The sequence below is a fragment of the Micromys minutus genome (genome assembly GCF_963924665.1).
Source record: "Micromys minutus genome assembly, chromosome: 1".
Lineage (NCBI taxonomy): Eukaryota > Metazoa > Chordata > Mammalia > Rodentia > Muridae > Micromys > Micromys minutus.
In genome coordinates, this window is record NC_137969.1 from 221,217,825 (window position 1) to 221,237,682 (window position 19,858).

At 44.9% G+C, this 19,858-nt stretch overlaps 1 protein-coding gene across 1 annotated transcript in view; it reads left to right on the top strand.

Moving 5' to 3' along the window:
- The window catches only part of MTHFD1 (methylenetetrahydrofolate dehydrogenase, cyclohydrolase and formyltetrahydrofolate synthetase 1), a 66,769-nt gene that overhangs the window by 30,370 nt on the left and 16,541 nt on the right, over nt 1–19,858 (top strand). Inside the window, exons 9-19 of the mRNA XM_080918787.1 lie at nt 4,083–4,210; nt 4,612–4,709; nt 4,868–5,041; nt 6,100–6,236; nt 8,490–8,536; nt 9,220–9,327; nt 9,453–9,527; nt 13,965–14,067; nt 16,771–16,847; nt 17,615–17,755; nt 19,324–19,392. Coding sequence (XP_080774913.1) covers nt 4,083–4,210; nt 4,612–4,709; nt 4,868–5,041; nt 6,100–6,236; nt 8,490–8,536; nt 9,220–9,327; nt 9,453–9,527; nt 13,965–14,067; nt 16,771–16,847; nt 17,615–17,755; nt 19,324–19,392 — 1,157 coding nt within the window. The remainder of the gene's footprint in view (nt 1–4,082; nt 4,211–4,611; nt 4,710–4,867; nt 5,042–6,099; nt 6,237–8,489; nt 8,537–9,219; nt 9,328–9,452; nt 9,528–13,964; nt 14,068–16,770; nt 16,848–17,614; nt 17,756–19,323; nt 19,393–19,858) is intronic.

The following is a 19,858-nucleotide window of genomic DNA, read 5'->3' on the forward strand; positions in this document are numbered from 1 at the left end:
CTGGCCCTGAGCTCCCAGAGATGTGCCAGCCTCTGCCTCCAGGGGGCTAAGATTAAAGGCCAGTGAATTTCAAATTGTTTGCCATCCAGAGTGGCTTGAGAAGTCTTGTGCCATCTTTGTTGTCCCACCTGGGACAGGGGCCACCCTTTTGCCACCTTTGCCTGTTATTCGCTTGGTAACCTTCACTTATCAGATTTGAACTTATGTCATTAAATTTGGTGGCAAGTGCTTTTACCCACTGAGCCCTCTCCTTTGTATCTTCTGTTCTCTCAGAAGAAATGTCCAAGAACGGTACAGGAATATCTACATTCATACATATATATTAACCTAGAAACAGTAACCATGTAGATTTATATATTTACTATATATAGTTGTATATATATGAAGGGAGGTTAGACTATATGTAAATATATATATGTATATTATATGTAGTAACTATTCTTCTCTCTCAGCCCTTGCCCTTGTCTCATCATTTTATTAAACCTCTCCACGTGGGGGGGGGGTGGCGTGACTATATGTAATTATATAGTTACTGTTCCTACATGCATATATTACATATATTCTTTAATTGCATTTAGGAACAGTAACTACTTACATGCACTGAGCAGTATGGCAGGCCTTGGGCTCTGTGCCTAAGTATGGCTAGTTATGGACTCCATTCATTCATTCATTCATTCATTCACTCACTCACTCACTTATCCATTTGTACATTTATACATTCATTTTGATTGCGGGACTCAAACCCAGGGCCTCGTGCGTGATCCACGCGTGCTCTCCCCCTGAAGCACAGCAGCAATCACTGTTCTCCGTGTGTGTGTGTGTCAATAACTTCTTCAGTTCCTCTCCTCCGTGTCAGCTCCTGTCAGTTCTTCCTAAATCATACCTGATTTTCCTCTCAGCCAGGCATGATCTTTGTCTTCTGAAAACCCTTCTCCCCTCACTCCAGTCCCACAGGACTTGGCGTTTCCGGTGTGTCTGGTCTGCTCTGGGAGCTCCTCGGTGGTCTCTGGGCTGCTTGTCTGGTCTCCTGCCGCCCAGCTCTCAGCTCTGTGCAGTTGTTGAGGCAGTTACAGCAAGGATCTTTTTTTCCTCCTTCCCATCTGAAGTTTAAAATGCAGACACTGAGCTGCCAGGAGCATTCGTCACTGTCAAGTTCTCACCGTTTCTAACCTCCCTCCCACTCGGCCTCGCTTTTAAGACAGTAGCTCATAATTGATCATTCATTTGCTGGGTGTAATTATCTAACGGGTGCGGAAGAAATTGCTCTCCTGCGTCTCCCCACTGTGAAGTTTTGCAATGTGACATCTCAGCTCAGTCTGCTTACATCCCCGCATCTCTACTACTATGGGCATTCTAAAGAGATACAGATACAAAAGAAAAGCCTGGCCTGGGGGTGCAGCTCAGTGGAAGAGTTGCCTGGCTGTGCTGCACACTAGATTCTACCCTTCTTACTTCAGGAAAGGGGGGTTTGTTCGTTCGTTCACTTATTTAGTTGAGATTAAAAAAAACCAAAACGGGTCAGAATTTTGTAGATGTGCCTGAAACTTTGGCATGAATGTTGATTTCTTATATAGATATTAAAACAGTATAGGTGGTTGTCCATGTTTTCACTGGTCCTATGCATATGGGCATGTAAGTATTGATAAGGCTGAAGTGTTCGGTCCCCTGGGAATGGTGGAATTATGCTGTTATGGGCTAGAGGTACGCCTCAAGACCTACAGACCGATCTTTGAACATCTTCACCTGATGAAGCAATCTGGTCCACCCCTTAGGCCACTGCTTGGTTCATATTTTTTAGATTGTTCAATTCTCGGAGTATCTGTGGTAGGAGAGTTTAGCAAGCACCAGACTCTGAGTTTTATCTTATTAAAAACTGAGCCTGGTGGTGGCGGCACATGCCTTTAATCCCAGCACTCAGAAGGCAGAGGCAGGAGGATATCATTGAGTTGAAGGCCAGCCTGGTCTACAAAGTGAGTTCTAGGACAGCCAAGGCTACACAGAGAAACCCTGTCTTGAAAAAAAAACTGTTAATAGAGATAGATAGGTAGATAGATAGATAGATAGATGGATAGATAGATAGATAGATAGATAGATAGATAGATAGATATTATATGAGCCACTCAAGGATAAAAGGAATAAATCTCCTTACAGATTAAGAATTAATTAGTGCATACATTTTTCCAGTTTTTAAATTTTGGTTTGCAGTGTTGGGGAGTCAAACTTAGGACCTTGCACATTCTGGGCAAACACTCTGCCACTAAGCTACATCTCTGGTCACCTCAAAAGACTATTTTCCAGGAATTGAGTGGAGCTGACTGACGTTCCTGCTCAGCTAGTGAAGATGCTTGAGACATGCTAATGCTTTATTAGAAGGGGCAGGTTCCCCACCGCTTTGTCTGCACTCACAGTCTAAGAGCTTCTGTACTGGCCTCTATAGTTAGTAGTCTAAACTGAATTTCAGAGCTAGATGCAAACCCAACTTGGGTTTTATGTTTGGAAGTTTCCACTGAAAGAAAGCTTAGAGCCAGGAATGGATTTACTATACGTAGTAGTCACTTTCCTCCCAACCACACGATGTTGGTGAGGCTCTTGTCCCTTCTTCAGCAGGGAATTAAGTCAACCTTCATAGTGTTTGGTCAGTGTGTACATGTTACTAGGCATGTGTGGAAGTCAGGATAACTTTTTGGAATTGGTTCTTGCCTCCCTTTGCCTTGCTGAGATAGTTTCATTTCCACCATCCTGTATTCCCCCCACGCACTCCCCCAGACTAGCTGGCCCACTAGTTTCCTATCAACCCCTCAGCCTAGGGATGTTGGATTTACATGTATATCCATGTCTGACATGTACTCTGAGGGTCTGACCCGGGGTAGGAGGCTTATGGCTCAGCTTTTACTTTTTGAATGATTCTTTCTACTTCCTCCTGCATTTCAAAATGGCCTTGGGGAAGACTACGAGGAGAATCCTTCTTGCCATGGTGTGCGGCTTTAACTTCTTTAATAACCTATAACATTGCAAGCAGGTGTCTATTTAGGCCTTTGCATTTTTAGACCGCAGGTCAGTGGGGAGCCTGGAAGGGTAGAGGACAGTTATAGTGTATGGGTTCATCCCAGAGACAGAAGCTTCTTGGTTTGGGGTTTTATTTTTTGGCTTTATCTGAAAACCTCCTCTCCCAACATAACAACATGCTCAAAGAAAACTGGAAATGTGCCAAAGATTCTACAAGACCCTCCTTGGGAACTTCCAAGGATTCAAGGTCTAGGCCCAGCATCTCCCGGAAGTGCACCAGAGCAGGGTGTAGGATGTTCTTTGTGTGAGCAGTGGTGCATCTCTGAGTTGGTTCCCTTGAATAGCTATTCTTCACTGGAGAGATTTGTGCTTCTGGTCCTTTTAAGGGAGGTGTAATTATATTCTTTGCCTTGAGCAAGCATTTAAGTAACTGCTCAGTCTCTGGAACGGGGATGTTGAATTGTTCCTCCGGCTCCTTCCTGGAGCTCAGTAACTGCTGACAGTTGCTGTAGAAACGTATCTGGCAGCTGTGACATAGTTGGAGCTTTGTGTACTTAAAAAAAAAATTCCTTTGTAGGCCTTAGCAAATTAACATTTTAAAAGGTCGAGCATTTTAAGAATAAGAAACATATTTAATTTATCACCAGAGGGACTATAAAAGGATTCTCTGGGATCTGAAAAGTCCCCTTTTTTAAAAGTATTTATTTTATTTATTTATTCTTAAATTATTTTAATTTTCTTTTCTTGCCACTTACTCATGAGGTTTTTCAGATAATGTAGTCTTCCCTAGAAGATGGGGAGCACCTGCCATCTAGCACTGGGGTTCAGGATAGAATCCAGGGCCCATCCCGTGCTGGCCTGGTGAGTGCTCTGCCACAGAACTGCACCCCAGGCGTGCTTGGTAGCTTTAATTAAAGTAGACACATGATTTTATGGGACTAATACCCTCTTAAATTTTACGCAGATCTTTCTGCGGACAGGGAACCAAACTCATAATCAATCACTGAAGTTGGAGACAATTATATTATTGTAGCTCTGAGACTCTACTTTGATCTCTTCCCCCTTCTCTGAACCAGATGATACAAAACCAAATGGAAGGAAAGTTGTGGGTGACGTGGCATATGATGAGGCCAAGGAGAGGGCGAGCTTTATCACGCCTGTCCCCGGAGGCGTGGGGCCCATGACTGTGGCAATGCTGATGCAGGTATGGTGCAGAAAGTTCTGGATTGTTCTAAAAAGACTTTTCTACCCAAAGACACCACTAAGACCCACTCAGAAATTAGGCTCGGATAGGAGTCTGTTGAAGAAAAGAGGAGGGAGAGAACAAGCAACAATGGCATTCCTCACATTGATAGGGGTGGCAGCATCCTTCTTAAGTCCTTTGGAATCTAGAACTGAAGGTCAAACACGCTGCTGGCTGTACACCTCCTGCTGTGGATGAGACCGAAGCCCTCAGCATGGCTTTCCTCACTTCCTTCTAGCTGTGGTGTTTTACTAGAGGGCTGGCAATTGATTGAGTTGGACCCTTGTGACCTGGGGCTGGGACCTGATGTGTGGAGTCAAACCATTCACTGCTTCTGTCTCCATTTCTCTCACTTCTCCCAGAGCACAGTGGAGAGCGCACAGCGCTTCCTGAAGAAATTTAAGCCAGGGAAGTGGACAATTCAGTATAACAAGCTGAACCTCAAGACACCTGTCCCAAGGTAGGAATGAGATGTTCTTGGTTAGAACTTGGTGGCTGGTTAGGGTTAACTGCCAGGTACCATGGACATCATTGATTGAGGGGAAGGAGCGAGTTACTAGTGTGGGGTTAATTAAACACGGTGACTAAAGAGTGACACCCATCCTTGTGTTTTTAAAGTGACATTGCTATATCACGATCTTGCAAACCAAAGCTCATCGGAAACCTGGCCCATGAAATTGGGCTACTCACAGAAGAGGTGGAATTGTACGGGGAAACAAAGGCCAAAGTCTTGCTGTCGGCACTGGATCGTCTGAAGCATCAGCCAGATGGGAAATACGTTGTGGTGACCGGGTATGTATGTGGTGACCAGGTGTGCACTGCTGACCGGGTATGCATGTGGTAACTGGGTGTGTACTGGTGACCCAGGTGTGTATGTGGTGACCGGGTGTGTACATTCTGTTTCAGGCAGCCTTTACATTCAGACAGTCCGTCATCACCAGGGAGGCATTTGCATGTGTGGAAGAGCCATCAGCTTGGTCTTTTTGTTGTTTTAGGTTTTATTTTTGCTTTAAATTATGTGCAGGAATGTACATGCATGAATGTAGGTGCCTACAGACCCTTAAAGTGGAGGATAGGGCTAGAGAGATGGCTCAATGATTAAGAGCCTAGGCTGCTTTTCCGGAGAACCAGGGCTCGAATCCAGGCACCCACAGCTGTCTGTAACTGCGGTCCTGTGGAATCTGACGCCCTCTCCTGGCCTCCACGGGCACTGCATGTTGTGGACATGCAGGCAACAACCCCATGCATGTAAAATAAAACTTAATGTCATTTGTTTGGAAAAGAACTTAAAAACATGGGCTATCAGGGTCAAGTGTCAGTTATATTTCTTGTGGTGAGTAGAGCTAACATTCTTTCCAGTTGTACTTATTATTATTATGTACATAAATGATATCTGCATGCAGGGCGGGAGTGTAGAGCTGGTTCTTGCATGCCACCTCTGTGTGATTTCTGAGGAAACTCGGGGTAAAGCTTTGAGGCTGGAGGCATCTCGGAGACCCTGCTTTTTGTTTTTAATGATTTCAGAAATTACAACTGGGAGGCAGCAGAGATCTCTGAGGGCTTTTGTTCTTGTTTTGTTTTGTTTTGTGTATTAGTGTGTACGCTTGGCTGTAGAATCCAGAAGAGTGTGTAACATTCCCCTGGGGCTATAAATGGCCGCAAGCTTTAGTGGTTTGTTAGGTACATGGATGCTGGCACCCGAACTCAGTCCTCTTAAAGAACAGCAAGTGCCCTGACCACTGAGCCATCTCTCCAGTCCTTGTCTTTACTATTTAGATTAGGTAATTATTAGACTGTGCAGTGATTTTGGTTGACATTAATTCTATTGTCTCTTGGCTTTCTTCTTGAAGAATTACTCCAACACCCTTGGGAGAAGGGAAAAGTACAACCACAATCGGGCTGGTGCAAGCCCTTGGCGCCCACCTGCATCAGAATGTTTTTGCGTGTGTGCGACAGCCTTCGCAGGGCCCCACCTTTGGGATAAAAGGTACTTCTGGCCAGAGGCACCTGCCTCTGAGGCCTTTGGTTTTCCCAGACTGATTCTTTACCCACGGGGGCTTTAGCTTGTTTAGATAGCTGGTATATTTGCTTCAGACATTTGTACCTGAGGTGCATTTGAGGAAGGCTTTCATTGTTGCCCCGAGTCTATCACTTTGACATACACAGGGATTCTCAGGATGTGTAAAATGGAGTTGAAAGGGCTTTTGTTTGACCCTAATATCCACTCTACTGGCACAGTACCAGTAAAGGAAATCATAGCTGCTGGTCCAGGCTTACGCTGAAATAGTCCAGCCGCACAGATGTCTCCCTGTCTGGAATGAGAAAAGGCCGCCTTCATTTAGTGAATGTTTTCTGCTGGGCACTGTGCTAAGTCCTTTGTGTTTCCGTCCTTCTCCCCTCCCATGAGATTCATGTCTGTTTATGATGGCAGCAGAGGGACTTTACTGGTGATTTGGTTAGTGGCTCCATCACATTGGTAGTTAGGTAGGTAATTAGTTGGTTGGTTGGTTGGTTGGTTAGTGAGTGAGTGAGTGAGTGAGTGAGTGAGTGAGTGAGTGAGTGAGTGACTTGGTTCATGCCACAGCCCACATGTGGAGGTCAGAGGACAACCTGCTAAGTTCGTTTTCTCCTTCCGCCATATGGATCCTCGATGGCAAACTCGGGTTGTTAGGCTTGGCAGTGTGCACCTTTACCCCACTTAGCCCCTAGTGCAGTGGTTCTCAACACGTTGGGTCATGACTCCTTCAGGATCTCATTCAGACATTTACTTTATAAGTAAAGTAGCAAGATCACAATTATGGAGTAGCAACAAAAAGAATTTTATTACTGAGGGTCACCGCAACATGAAGAACTGTATTAAAGCGTCCCAGCATCAGGAAAGGTTGAGAACCGTTATAACTCGGACCACAGCAACTCTTGCCCCACGCCTACTTCAGCCTCTACACAACACTTTTGGTGAGGTGAGGACACGGGGTCAGCATATTTAACCTAATTTCCGTCACTGTGGTTCTGTAGGACGATCCTCCCCCGCTGTGGGGTGTTTATTGACTTTACCTGTTTATTTTGCATACATTCATTGGTTGCAATTAAATTAAGGCCCTCACACATGCCAGGTGCACACTGCCACTGAGCTACACTCAGACACACTTTTCCACTGTGCATCTTCAGTGTACGTGGTGCCATGTTACACAATTCTGCTTTCACACACGTGTACATTGCACACCTCGAACCCCGCACCCTCTCTCCTCACCCCCCTCCCGTTACTTCTCTCTGTTTTCCTAGACCGCTTTGCTTCTTCTTTCAAAACAGACTCTTAATGAAAACGATTTTTATTAATTGTGACGTGTTCCTCGCGGCGGCCTCCTCTTCTGCTAGCCGACAAGCTAGCATGTTCCGCTTGTTCCAGTAATGAATGGAAATGTTCTCAACAGGCACACCTCTTCCTCCTGCCAGGTCTGACTCGCTTCTGTTGGTTAGCTTCCTTTTGTCTTTGAGACAAGGTCTTCCCAGGTATTTCAGGCTGGCCTGGAATGCACTGTGTAGCCCAGGTTGACCTGTTTGCCTCCTTCCTGCTGGAATCATGTGCCACTGTGCCCGCCTTGCCTTTGCGCTTGTTGTCATAACCCCCTTTGACTCCAGGAGCCTGTCCTCCATCTCCGTTTGAGAACCAACTGCTCTCTTTCCCCCCTTGCATAGTCTTCCTCACAAAAATGAAACCCACTCCTTCCCGCTGACATCTGTCCTAACGAGGCTATGGCATGCTGGACATCTTGACTACATGGGCCACAGAACCCTGGTGGTTCAGCTGACTTCTAGTCTAGGAGAGTTGGTGTCTCTGTTCGGTGTGTACCTTCAAGATTCCTTTTCGAGAAGCTCGAGTAGCTTCGTGAGGAGGAAATTACACGGGCTTGCCTTTATGGAGCTGTCATCGGGGTTTTTAACATGTTAGGAATCACAGGGAGCCTGCTTCTAAAGATAATGAGTGGGTATGTGTGTGTGTGTGCATGCTTCTGTCATTTGCACTCTGATTTCAATTGAGAGACTATTCAGCGTGAGCGTGATCGAGTGTTTCAGTGCGGTAAAGGAAATTAGAAAACACCTGCTCACATCTGTCCCACTGACTGGAGAAAGTAAACAAACAATTTGCTTAGTAGTTATGAAAATGGGTTTGTTGGTCTTTGCATTCTAATTCATGGAGAAGCAAGTTAACCTGAGTCCCTGCCGTTGCTCTGTCCCCTAGGTGGCGCTGCGGGAGGTGGCTATTCTCAGGTCATTCCCATGGAAGAGGTAAAGCAGGTTTTACTGAACCCTATCCTGTGCAATAGATTTTCCCTTTCAGAGATAAGATTTTTTTTTTTTTTAATGCTTAGTGGGCACACCACTTGTTTCTTGACAGGAGCAATATATTAAACAAACAAACAAAAAATCGTTATTTGTAGACTTGAAACAACAGCTTGGACTCAGGTTCTACCTTTCAATGGGGATAATCGTTTTGAGCAAGCAAACACATGCCATGTGGTCTCCAGAAGCATCAGAGGCCTGGGGATTCAGAACTGTGTGGGGACCCAGAGGGGGACAACCGTCTATGCTCTTCCCTTGTGTAACCTCTGACCTTGGTGGGGGGAGGAGGAGGAGTGAAGGGGAATGCTCTGCTCTCTGGACATTTATGTGGAGACTGCTAATTCCTTCACTGCAAGTTGTTTTGAGGGACGAATAGCCGGGCATTGTTTTTTCTTCAGTAGTCACTGTGTAGTTCAGGCTAGCCTTGAACTGGTGGCAGACCTCCCTCAGCCTCTTGAGGGCGTCAAACATATGCTTTGCATATAGAAGCCCACTCGTGAGCCTGTTCACTTACAGCAAGTCAGCCAGCATCCACTGGTGGTAGTGCAGAGACTGAGGTGGTTGTGGGAGGCTGCGGGTTTGGAAAGACAGATCTGCTAGCGACTGCTGTGACCTCTGCTCTCTTGTAGTTTAATCTCCACCTCACTGGTGACATTCACGCCATCACTGCAGCTAATAACCTTGTGGCTGCTGCCATCGACGCTCGGATGTTTCATGAGCTGACCCAGACAGACAAGGTAGGATGCAGAGTATGGGGGGGAATGTGCCTGATTAACGTTAGTCCCTTGGGTGCTGATGCAGGTGCCATGACAGTAGGACCCCTCACACTTCATATAAAGTTCTTTAATTCTTTTTCTTTAAGGCTCTCTTTAATCGTCTGGTACCTTCAGTAAATGGAGTAAGGAAGTTCTCTGACATCCAAATCCGCAGGTTACGGGTAAGCTTTTGCCTGCTTGATGGCTGATACCATAAGAAGTTTAATTAAGATAACAAGGATTGAAGGTAGGGGTTTCCCTCATTGTGAATTATAAGTGATTGATCTTACAGTAAGTAGAGCTGAGAGCTGACAATTAGTCCTCAACTAAGAAGAGAGAGAACAGAGACTTTTTAATGTGCAGATTGAGGATGCTATTGTGGGGATGTGCCGTTTCTTGAGTTTGAATCCAGCTCTCCCTGGCCCTGAGATCTTGGGTACATGTTCTTTGTGGGGCACCTCTTGGTTCAGTCTATGAAACGAGCTTAATAATGCTTACCCTGCATAGACACAGGACTCTCAGAGTATTAGTGACTTCTGTGTTTTATTTGAATTTCTATAGTATATATAGCTTTTAAAATATTTATGTATATTAAATGTAGGCGCATGTGGGTCACAGCACTGTATAAAGATTAGAGGACAACTGTAAGTTGATGTTAAGGTGATAGATGATTGGACAGTGCAGAGGTAGGTGGGGGAAAGGCTGGGAAAATGGAAGAGGAGGAGGGGAGAGAGGAGATTCCGGGAGGAACGGAGATGGAGGCAGATGTGCATGTTTCTCTCAACACATCTCTAGCTTGATGAGGTTGTTATTATTATTTCTAAGGGTTTCTATAGGCCTTTTTATCTCTTATAGAAGGGCAGTTTGTATCTTTGTCCACTGGTTGTAAGCTTATTGTGTAGAGGGTTTGTGGATTGAGAATTTAATATATAAACCTGATTGATAAGCTACTGGGCTTTGGAGTCATGTTTGTTTCGGCCGGTTTGCCAGGGTGGTCAGATTCACCAGGACAGAAGCAATAGGGCAGGCGGAATGAACCGAGAATGAACCTTGTGGAGTGGGTGGCTTGCAGACTGTGAGAATCCATGTGCTTGACTCCACACTGGAGCGGCGTCCTTGGAGTGAGACCGCAGGGGCCGATAAAAGGTTAAGATGTCTTTTTAATATTTATGGCAACAGACAACTTTTGGGAGTCAGTTCTTAATTTCCAATTTGTTGTGTCAGGGTTTCTGCTGTTATATAGAATATAATTCTCCTGACTCCTTCCATCTTGTGTAGGAGTACTGGGATTACTGATGTGCACACCACATCTGGCTTTACCTGGGTCTGAGGAATTGAACTCAGGTCATTGGGCTTTTGAAGCAAGTGCATTTACATTCTGAATAGTCTGCCCAAACCTATAGAGTCAGCAAGCACATGCTTTTACCACATACCCTAATTATCCCTCCCTTCGGTTTTTTTACATGACAAAGGAAAGATGGCATTCACACAAAAACCTGTGCATGCATGTTTTAATGACTCTATTAATAGTCTCCCCAAAGTGAGGAAAATCTTCAGTGTTCTTCAGTGGACGAATGGCAGAACAAATTGCAGTGCATCTGTTCAATAAGAAGAAATGAGCTGCTGATTGGCGCAGCAACTCGGTTGACTCTCAGAGGCATTGTGTCTAATAAAAGAAGCCGCTATCACAGGGTCCCAGGCTGAGCCTCCATTCATGTGGTACCGTCAGTGACACATCACCTAGTCTATGCCGAGAGTCACGGGTCAGTGGGACAGTGTCACTATAAAGGAATAGCACAGGGACATTCCGGTTCCTGTGTAACTCTATTGATGTAAGGAAATTGTTTATGTGTGTGTGTCATGTGTCAGCACTTGCTGAATGGTGCGTGCTGCCTATCAGTTTATTTTTAATTCTTTGCAGCCTGTCCTTTCCTGTGCTACTCAGGAGTACTCTCATGCTTACCAAGCCCCTACTGAGCTACATCTCCAACCCTGAAACTTTGTGGAGTTTTGTTTATTTGTTTGTATCCTCGGAGGCCAGAAAAGAGCATCTGGATCCCCGGAACTGAAGTTGTGAGCTGCCATATGGGTGCTGGAACCTAAACCTGGGTCCTCTGCAAGAACAGCAGGGGCTTTTAACCCCCAACCATCTAGCCTGCCCTGAGCAACTCTGTTTTGTTGCTGCAAGAGTAACCATGGAGGTTTCTTTATCCATGATAATTTTTGGATCCGGGTTTTTGTTGCCCACTGAGAATATGCTAGCTAGCTTTCAAGCATATTCCTTACCTTGTTTTTTATGCCTCCCCTGAAACCTGTGCTTTGGGTACATCAAGTGTTACTCTGTTATGACAAAGCCATTTTCTGTGATGTGCTGGGGTTCCATGGCAGGAGCAGATGACCTATTACCATTTATTAAAGGACCTCTTGTCAGTAGGGAGAGGGACAGTTCACTCAAGGAAATTAGATCAAGAGATTTGTTTCTGGGGATGAAGAGATGGCTCAGAGGTTAAGAGGACTGACTGCTCTTCCAGGGGTCCTGAGTTCAAATCCCAGCAACCACATGGTGGCTCACAACCATCTGTAATGGGATCTGATGCCCTCTTCTGGTGTGTCTGAAGACAGCTATAGTGTACTTGAAATAAATAAATAAATAAATAAATAAATAAATAAATAAATAAATAAATCTTTAAAATAGAAGAGAGGTATTTCTGGGTGCTACAGTTCCCTTTACGGGGATCAGACAAGAGCCCGGGTTCCCGTCCGTCTCTCTCGGGCATTCTCCTGCATACTGCTTCCTTGGTGGTGGTGGTATGTATGTGTGGGTGTGTCTGTGTGTTTGAGATGGGGTCTCACTGTATAGCCCTGGCTGTTCTGGAACTCTATGTAGACCAGGCTGGCTTCAAAGTCACAGAGAGCCACCTGCTTCTGCCTCCCAAGTGCTGGAACTGAAGGTGTGTGCCACCATGGCCAGGTACAGAGTTCTCATAGCCTGCCCAGAGTGCTCTGTCAGAAGTGGGTACTGCCTTAGTTATTCTTTCTGTTGCTATGAGAGAAAAAAAAAAAACCCAGACAAAAGCAATTGAAGAGAAAAGGCTCGATTTTGGCTCACTGTAGGAAATGACAGCCCGTCTTGGTGGTTAAGTCCCAGCAGGTGGACCAGAAGGCAGCTGGTCACATTGTATCCTCAGTGGAGAAGCAGAGAGAGAAATGTCTGCTCAGCTCACTTTTTCCTTCTTCTTTCTGTGCAATGTCACAACTGAAAGCACATTACCTACAGTAGTGGGTTCGTGGGTCTTCTTGTCTTCAAAAACTTAATCATGATAAATTCCCCACGGGCATACCCGGGGGCCTATCTTCCTGGTGATTCTAGACCTCATCAAGTTGACAGTTGAGATTAACCATCACCTCCAGCAGCAGGTTTTTAGCATGGAGATTGAGCAGTTTGTGGGTTTCTTTAAATAGTGTCAAGTTCTAGGCTCAGGGGCATCTGAGGTTTGCATGTTTTCATTCAGTGGGTCACACCTTTAATCCCAGCTCCTGGGAGGCAGAGGCTGGCGGATCTCTGAGTTGAAGGTCAGCCTGGTCTACAGAGCAAGTTCCAGGATAGCAAGGGCTACACAGAGAAAACCTGTCTCTGAGGGGAAGGGAGGGGAGAAGAGAGGAGAGGGCCCCAGGCAAAGTGGGTCTTGCTGGGTGTAGCTCTTGACTCCTGACTGCCAAAAATGAAAAGGAGACTGTTTGATAAGCATTTTCCATTTCAGGAAGTGATCCTTATAGACACTAAATAAATTTTTAAAGTACTTCACTTATGTAAGGAAAAAAAAAAGGTTTTTTTGTGTTTCTTCAGAACAGTAAGAAGTCAGCAAAAGTATTGAGCCATGGAAAAGCATGTAAAAGAGTTTAAATTGATTTTTTTTTTAATGATTGCTGCTCAATTTTGCCTTTCCTAAAATTTGACTTCAGTTGGCTTTCCTGGGTTTCTCAGTCTGGTTTTTAAAGCTGTGCGTATTGCTTTTCATTTCAGTATATTTAATGAATCTAGAAATGCATTGTGATGATTCTTGGTTGTGGCTAGTTTTTGCTGGACTGAGGGAAGTCTCTGGAGCTCAGTTACTGAGGCAGACATACCAAGTGGGAACAGGAATTCACCTCCAGGCTTAGCCAGGGGCCCAAGTCACAGTTTTCCCTTCTAGATTTAAGATGCTGGCATTCCAAGGGCATGCCACAGGCTGGGTTAATTCATAGTCCTTATTTCTCGATTTCAAGATAAAAGTCAGTTTAAAGAATTAAAAGTATGCTTCTCTGTTTTTGTCTGAGGTGGGTTGTGGGGATTATATTAGTTTACAGTTCAAGGCAGAGTCCAGCATAGAGGGGAAGCTGAAGTAACAGGGGCTTGAAGCAACTGGTAATGTCATATTTATAATCAGGAGGCAGGAATGAAAGGACGGATGAGTGAACACTCTTGTTTTGGTTTGAGTTTTGTTCTATTGAGACAGACAGGGGCTGTCTTGGATTACACTCTGTAGGCCAGACTGTCTCAAACTCAGAGATCTGTCTTCCTCGGGCTCCCAAGTGCTGGCTCTTGTCTTATTTTATGTTTTAATGTCCTTTCTCTTCAGAGGCTGGGCATTGAGAAGACTGACCCCACCACGCTGACAGATGATGAAATAAACAGATTTGCAAGACTAGATATTGATCCAGAAACCATAACGTGGCAGAGAGGTATGTACCCAGAACAGGCTGCCAGCATCCTGCACTTTGGTAACGCCATACCTCTCCCACCTCCAGGATGCTCCTGGGTCAGAATGCTGTCCAGAATGGACACACCCTTTACCTTACCTGTCAGCCTTAGCCGAGTTGTACATTGTCCCTTTGTGGGATTGTTTGAACGTCTGCTCAGTGTTGATTGAAATGAGGAATTCAAGGAAGTTCATGCATAAACCAAAAATAACATTTCTTAAGTTTCAATTTTATGCAGAAAGTTTGGGTGTCATAAGGTGGGAAAATGATGTCTAATCACTTGAATCATGTGTGCTTTTTATTCTGAGAACTCTCTGGCACCAGTGACTTAATTTTCATGTATCTCTTGATCCTACTAATCATTTCTCATTTTATTAACTCCTCTTCAACACGCTTGCCGACCTTCAGCCTTTACTTCGTGGTCATATGCTCTTCTCTGTACAATCGGCACAGCTTCGGGTTTTGTTTTCCTTCCGTTTCCTTCATATCACATAAGAGAAGAAATTTCCGCTGAACCATGTAGAATGCACTAGAAGGCCAACTTACCAACTTTTTCCTTGTTTTTATTGGCACAGCGACTGTTAAAGTCCTGCTTATTTGGAGCTTTGGTGTTTGTTTGGATCATGTAGCCCAGGCTGGTCTTGGGTTCTCTATGTAGCCGAGGCTGGCTTCCTGCCCCCACCTCCCAGATGCTGAATTACAACTGCAGACCGCCAATATATAAACTAATTTTTATTTATTTATTTTTTACTTGTATGTGTATGGTGCCTTCATGTATGTCTATTTAATGTGTATACAGTATCTACAGACACCAGAAGAGGGCATCAGATCCCCTGGAACTGGAGTTACAGCAGGTGTGAGCTGCCATGTGGGTGCTGGGAACTGAACCTGGATTCTCTGGAAGAGCAGCCAGTGCTCTTAACCACTGAGCCATCTCTCCGGGCCCCATTTTAATTTCTTAATATCTTTATTGTGCGTATGAGTGTTTTCTTACACGTATATATGAGGACCATGTCCAAGCCTGGTACCTAGGAGACTGGGTGAGAACATGGGATGCCCTGGGACTGGAGATGATACTGTGGATGGTTGTGAGCTGCCGTGTGGCTGCTACAAACTGAACCCTGGTCCTCTGCAAGTACAACCAGTGCTCTCAACCACTGAGCCATCCCCAGACCCCACTGCAATATTTTTAGAAGAAGGAAGCTCACCATCTGTTATGAGAATTTAATATATTGTTTAATCATTTCCTTTAGCGTGTGTGTGTGTGTGTGTGTGTGTGTGTGTGTGTGTGTGTGTGTGTTTGGGGGGAGTGTGGAGTGTGTTTTACTATGTAGTTTTCACTGATCTTGAACTCCTGATTCTCAACCTTGCATGAAGTACTACATCTGGTTACTTTTCCTTTCCTAGTGTTTATTGGTTTGCTACAAAAGAAAGAATTGGGGAAGAGTGGTGGAGACTGACATAAGCTCTATGTATATCACCCTCCCTGAGCCTTCGTGTGTTGTTAATCGGCTTGGAAACTCATTGATGATGATGTTTTTATAGGCCTTCAGCTTTATCTCTGTTCCTCAGTTCAGTAGGGGGTCAGTTTCTCTGGATGGGGCTGAAGGTTATATCCCTCCTATCGATTGTTCTTGTTGGTGGCCACACCCCTCCTGAGGTGTTCCATCTTATCATCCAAGGGTTCTGGGAACCTGGTTCTGTTAACCCACGGCAAAGACAAGATGTGTCTTTTTGGATTCTATACATAGGGAAAGAAAAAGTAGGAGTCCAGGGAAGTGAGGTCTGGGTCAGCTGGTGGTTATACAAGTGGGCATATAGTCTTGCCATCACCAGAGACTGTGCTAAGGAGAGGCCAGGCCTGAGACCCAGAGTGCTTCACAGGCTCTTGTGTGGGTGTATGGCCAGTGAGTCACCCACAGAACAATACACACCTCAGCTTTTTCATAAACTGGGTCGCTCTGTGTGTCTCTGCTAATATAGAATGTGCTTTGAAGTAGAGTCCAGATTTTGTAATTGTTTGAATTCTTTAGAAGGAGCGAACTTAACCACTCTACATTCCTTCTGCTTCAAGCAAAGCTTAAATTTAAAAAAAAAAAGCTCCTGCATTTCTGGTATGTGGCTGTCTCTCACACCGTATTCTAGCTTTGTATGCATTCTGAAATCAGGTATTAGTAAACTATCACTAGGCTAGATTTGTTGTTTTAAAACTCTGTTGCCTTCAATCTCAGTATTCAAGAGGCAGGGGCATCTCTGTAAATTTGAGGCCAGTATGGTCTACATAATAAGTTCCAGGGCAGCTAGAGCTTCATAATAGAGAGGGCCATTGTCTCTGAGACAGCACGCACACGCGCTCGCACACACACACTTATTCACGTGCACACATACATACTAAGCTTTGCTCCTCCCTTTAGCTTTACGGTCCCTACATCTTTATTGAATGATTTACTTTTGAGATAGGCTCATGCTCCTTAGTCCAGGAAAGCCTTAAAGTTCTTATTGTCCTGCCTCAGCCCTCAGAGTACTGGTGTTCCAGGTGTGTACTGTCTACCCTAGTGTTTCTCCTCCCTTCCCTCCATCCCTCCCTCCCTCCCCTTTTCTAGACTGCCCTACCATTCAACTATATCCTATCCTTTTATTCATGTAGCTTTTCTTAACAGTCCCTGCCCTCCCTTTCCACCGTAGTGTTGGACACCAACGATAGATTCCTGAGGAAGATCACAATTGGACAGGCTCCAACAGAGAAAGGCCACACACGCACGGTAACTGTTCATCTCCAGTAATTGCTCCATGGGAACTAGCTGCTGCTGCCTCCATCCTCCTCCAGCGCCTCCCCTCCGACCACACCGGCAGGTGTTGTTCTGCCTCCTCCCTTTTAAAATGGAAGTGAGTGGGTGTGGCACAGAGCACTCCTGACAGCTTGTGCAATAAATTCATGTGTCACCTGTGTGGCTTTCCCCCAGCATTCTTTCCTGGAGGTGGAGAACCCCGAGTGAATATTCTTGCATATGAATTAATGAAAACGGTTTCTTTTCTGTGGCCATTCGACAGGATATATCCTCAGTGAAAGAGTACCTGATTTGTCCCCTTTGTGTTAGGGAAACTGACCAATATTCCAAGCTGCTTTCCCGGGGATGGCTGGCTGACCGCGCTGCGGCTTTTTATTTTTAAGGGTGGTCTTATGTAGCTCAGACTTACCGTTATAGCTGAGGATGACTTTGAACTCTATTCCTCCCGTGAGCTGGGACTATAAGCATGCACTGCCACACTGGTTTTCTGAGGTGCTGGGGATCAAGCCCAGGGCTTTGTGCATGCTAGGCAAGTGCTCTGCCCTAGTGCCTCAAGCCCTAGAACAGACTTTTAAAAAGTGATTATTCAATTAAAAAGTGATTATTCAAGGCCTCTGAACAATTATAAGTTTTGACTGTAGGAAGATTACTTATTCCATCCTTGTCTGAGCCAGAAGAGATGTCTCCAAAAATTCATCCTTCTGGTTTGACACGAAGGGTCTTTATCTCTTTGTCCACAGGCCCAGTTTGACATTTCTGTGGCCAGTGAAATCATGGCCGTCCTGGCTCTCACTAGTTCTCTGGAAGACATGAGAGAGAGACTGAGCAAAATGGTGGTGGCGTCCAGTAAGAAGGGAGAGCCTATCAGTTGTGAAGACTTGGTAAGTGACAGGCAGTGTCTAGCATCCCGGGGTCTTTCGGTGATTGTTCAAAACCGAGATTATGCTCTACTTAACATGTTGCAATTAACTCATTGACTGCTTTTGCTCATTGCAAAAATTATAAAATTTATGTTTTTAAAAGTTCTTCATTGTGAATGATGGTAGTGGTGTTGGGCTCTTGAAATGGGCCACAAGTGCTAGTGATGCCTTCTTCCTGCAAGTATCTCTTGAGCAAGCCCTACCCAAAGTTTGTATAAACACCTAGAGTCCAAGTGTTGGCTGACATCCTTGGTGCCTCCCCATGACACTTGGCTTGGAAGGACTAACTGGCCAGTTTGGCCGAGAGTCTTGTCATTGAGTCTTTCTAGTTTGTTTCTTTGTTGTTTCCTTAGGGTCTCTCTTTGTCTGGCTGTCCTAGGACACTATGTATGTATGGCTATGTATACTAGGCTGGCCTGAGCCTCACAGAGTTCCACTGCCTCTGCCTCCCAAGTGCTTCCTTGTTTAGCCCCTCACCCTGAGTCCTGGGATTATAATAATGGTTCTCAATCTTCCTAATGCTGCAACCATTTGATAAGGTTGCTCACATTGTGGTGACCGCCCCCCAACCATAAAATTATTTTTGTTGCTACTTTATAACTGTAGTCTTGTTACTGTTATGAACCATAATATAATTTTTAGAGATAGAGGTTTGTCAAAGAGTGGTAACACTCAGGTTGAGAACTGATGGGTCATCAGCATACGCCACAGTACCTGTTTTAGGTTAAAAATGTAAAGGCCTGTTTGCACGCCACAGCGCCTGTTTTAGGTTAAAAATGTAAAGGCCTGTTTGCACGCCACAGCGCCTGTTTTAGGTTAAAAATGTAAAGGCCTGTTTGTATGAACACACACCAGTATAGCTGGCGCCATGGCAGACAGCTTTAGAAAAGGGAGGGAAATATTAACTTCGTTTTCACAGTTAATATGTATTTTAAATTTTAACACCCAGACCTTAAATTTAGAACCACTTTAATGTTGAAAATAAATGAGAACCATTGCTTGATTTCACTTAGCCACTGGTTTTGTTCAGTGAGGATTAGACGCCTTAAAAGAGGGAGCTAGCTGGATTTAGGAGTTGGAATTAGACTTCTGGCTAGTATTCTGGCTTCCGCTTTGGGAAACATACATTGAATTTGATTTATATACCATTTCTGCTCGGATACCAAAGTTATAAATAACTCCTAGCTGTTGGAAGTAACGCATCTACTGTAAACTGGTCTAAATGGGTCCGCACGCCAGCCAGCCGCAGAGCTTGATTGGGGCGCTTGTTTCTATCGTCACATGCCTTTTCAGAAAATTGTATGTGAAAGCCATTTTCATTCTGCTTCCTCTCCCTGCTAAGATAACTGGTGGCTTCCTAGTACAGCCAGGGAAAATAAGAACTGCAGATGAATGGTTGAGATTAGGTGTAAGCACTAATTGTTCCAAGATGGTTAAAATGAATGAGAAGCCCCGGAGTGCTGAATGTTGGTTTCAGGGGATTGGATTTCTGCTAGCATGAGTTGATGCCTCATGGGCTTGTCTTACAGGGCGTGAGTGGAGCGTTAACGGTGCTGATGAAGGATGCAATCAAGCCCAATCTCATGCAGACTTTAGAGGTGAGCTGGTACCTCCTGTGTCCACAATCCACTTCCTCTTTCCGGAGCCAAGAGATTATAACACAACCTTTCCTTGCTGAATCAGACACCTTTTCTAAAAGAGTCTCCAAAACCAGTTTTTTATGGGAGCATTGTGTGTGCCACAGCATGCATGAGGAAGTCAGAGGACAACTTCGTGGAGTCAGTTTTCTCCTGGCCCTTTTACTCGGGCTCTGGGATTTGAACTCAGGTCTCCAAGCTTGCAAGGCAATCTCCTTTATTCAGTGAGCCATCTTGCCATCCCATAGAAACCTTACCTATTACTCATCTCTTTCCTTCCTTTTTTTTCATGCTGTAGCTGGAGTGAGAGGGTGTTGCTGAAATGACACAGATGCCTTTGGGGCTGAAGGTGGAGGTCAGCGGCAGAGCATTTGCCTGCTGTGCAAAAGGCCCTGGATTTGAATCCCAGCACAGAAAAGGGGTGGTG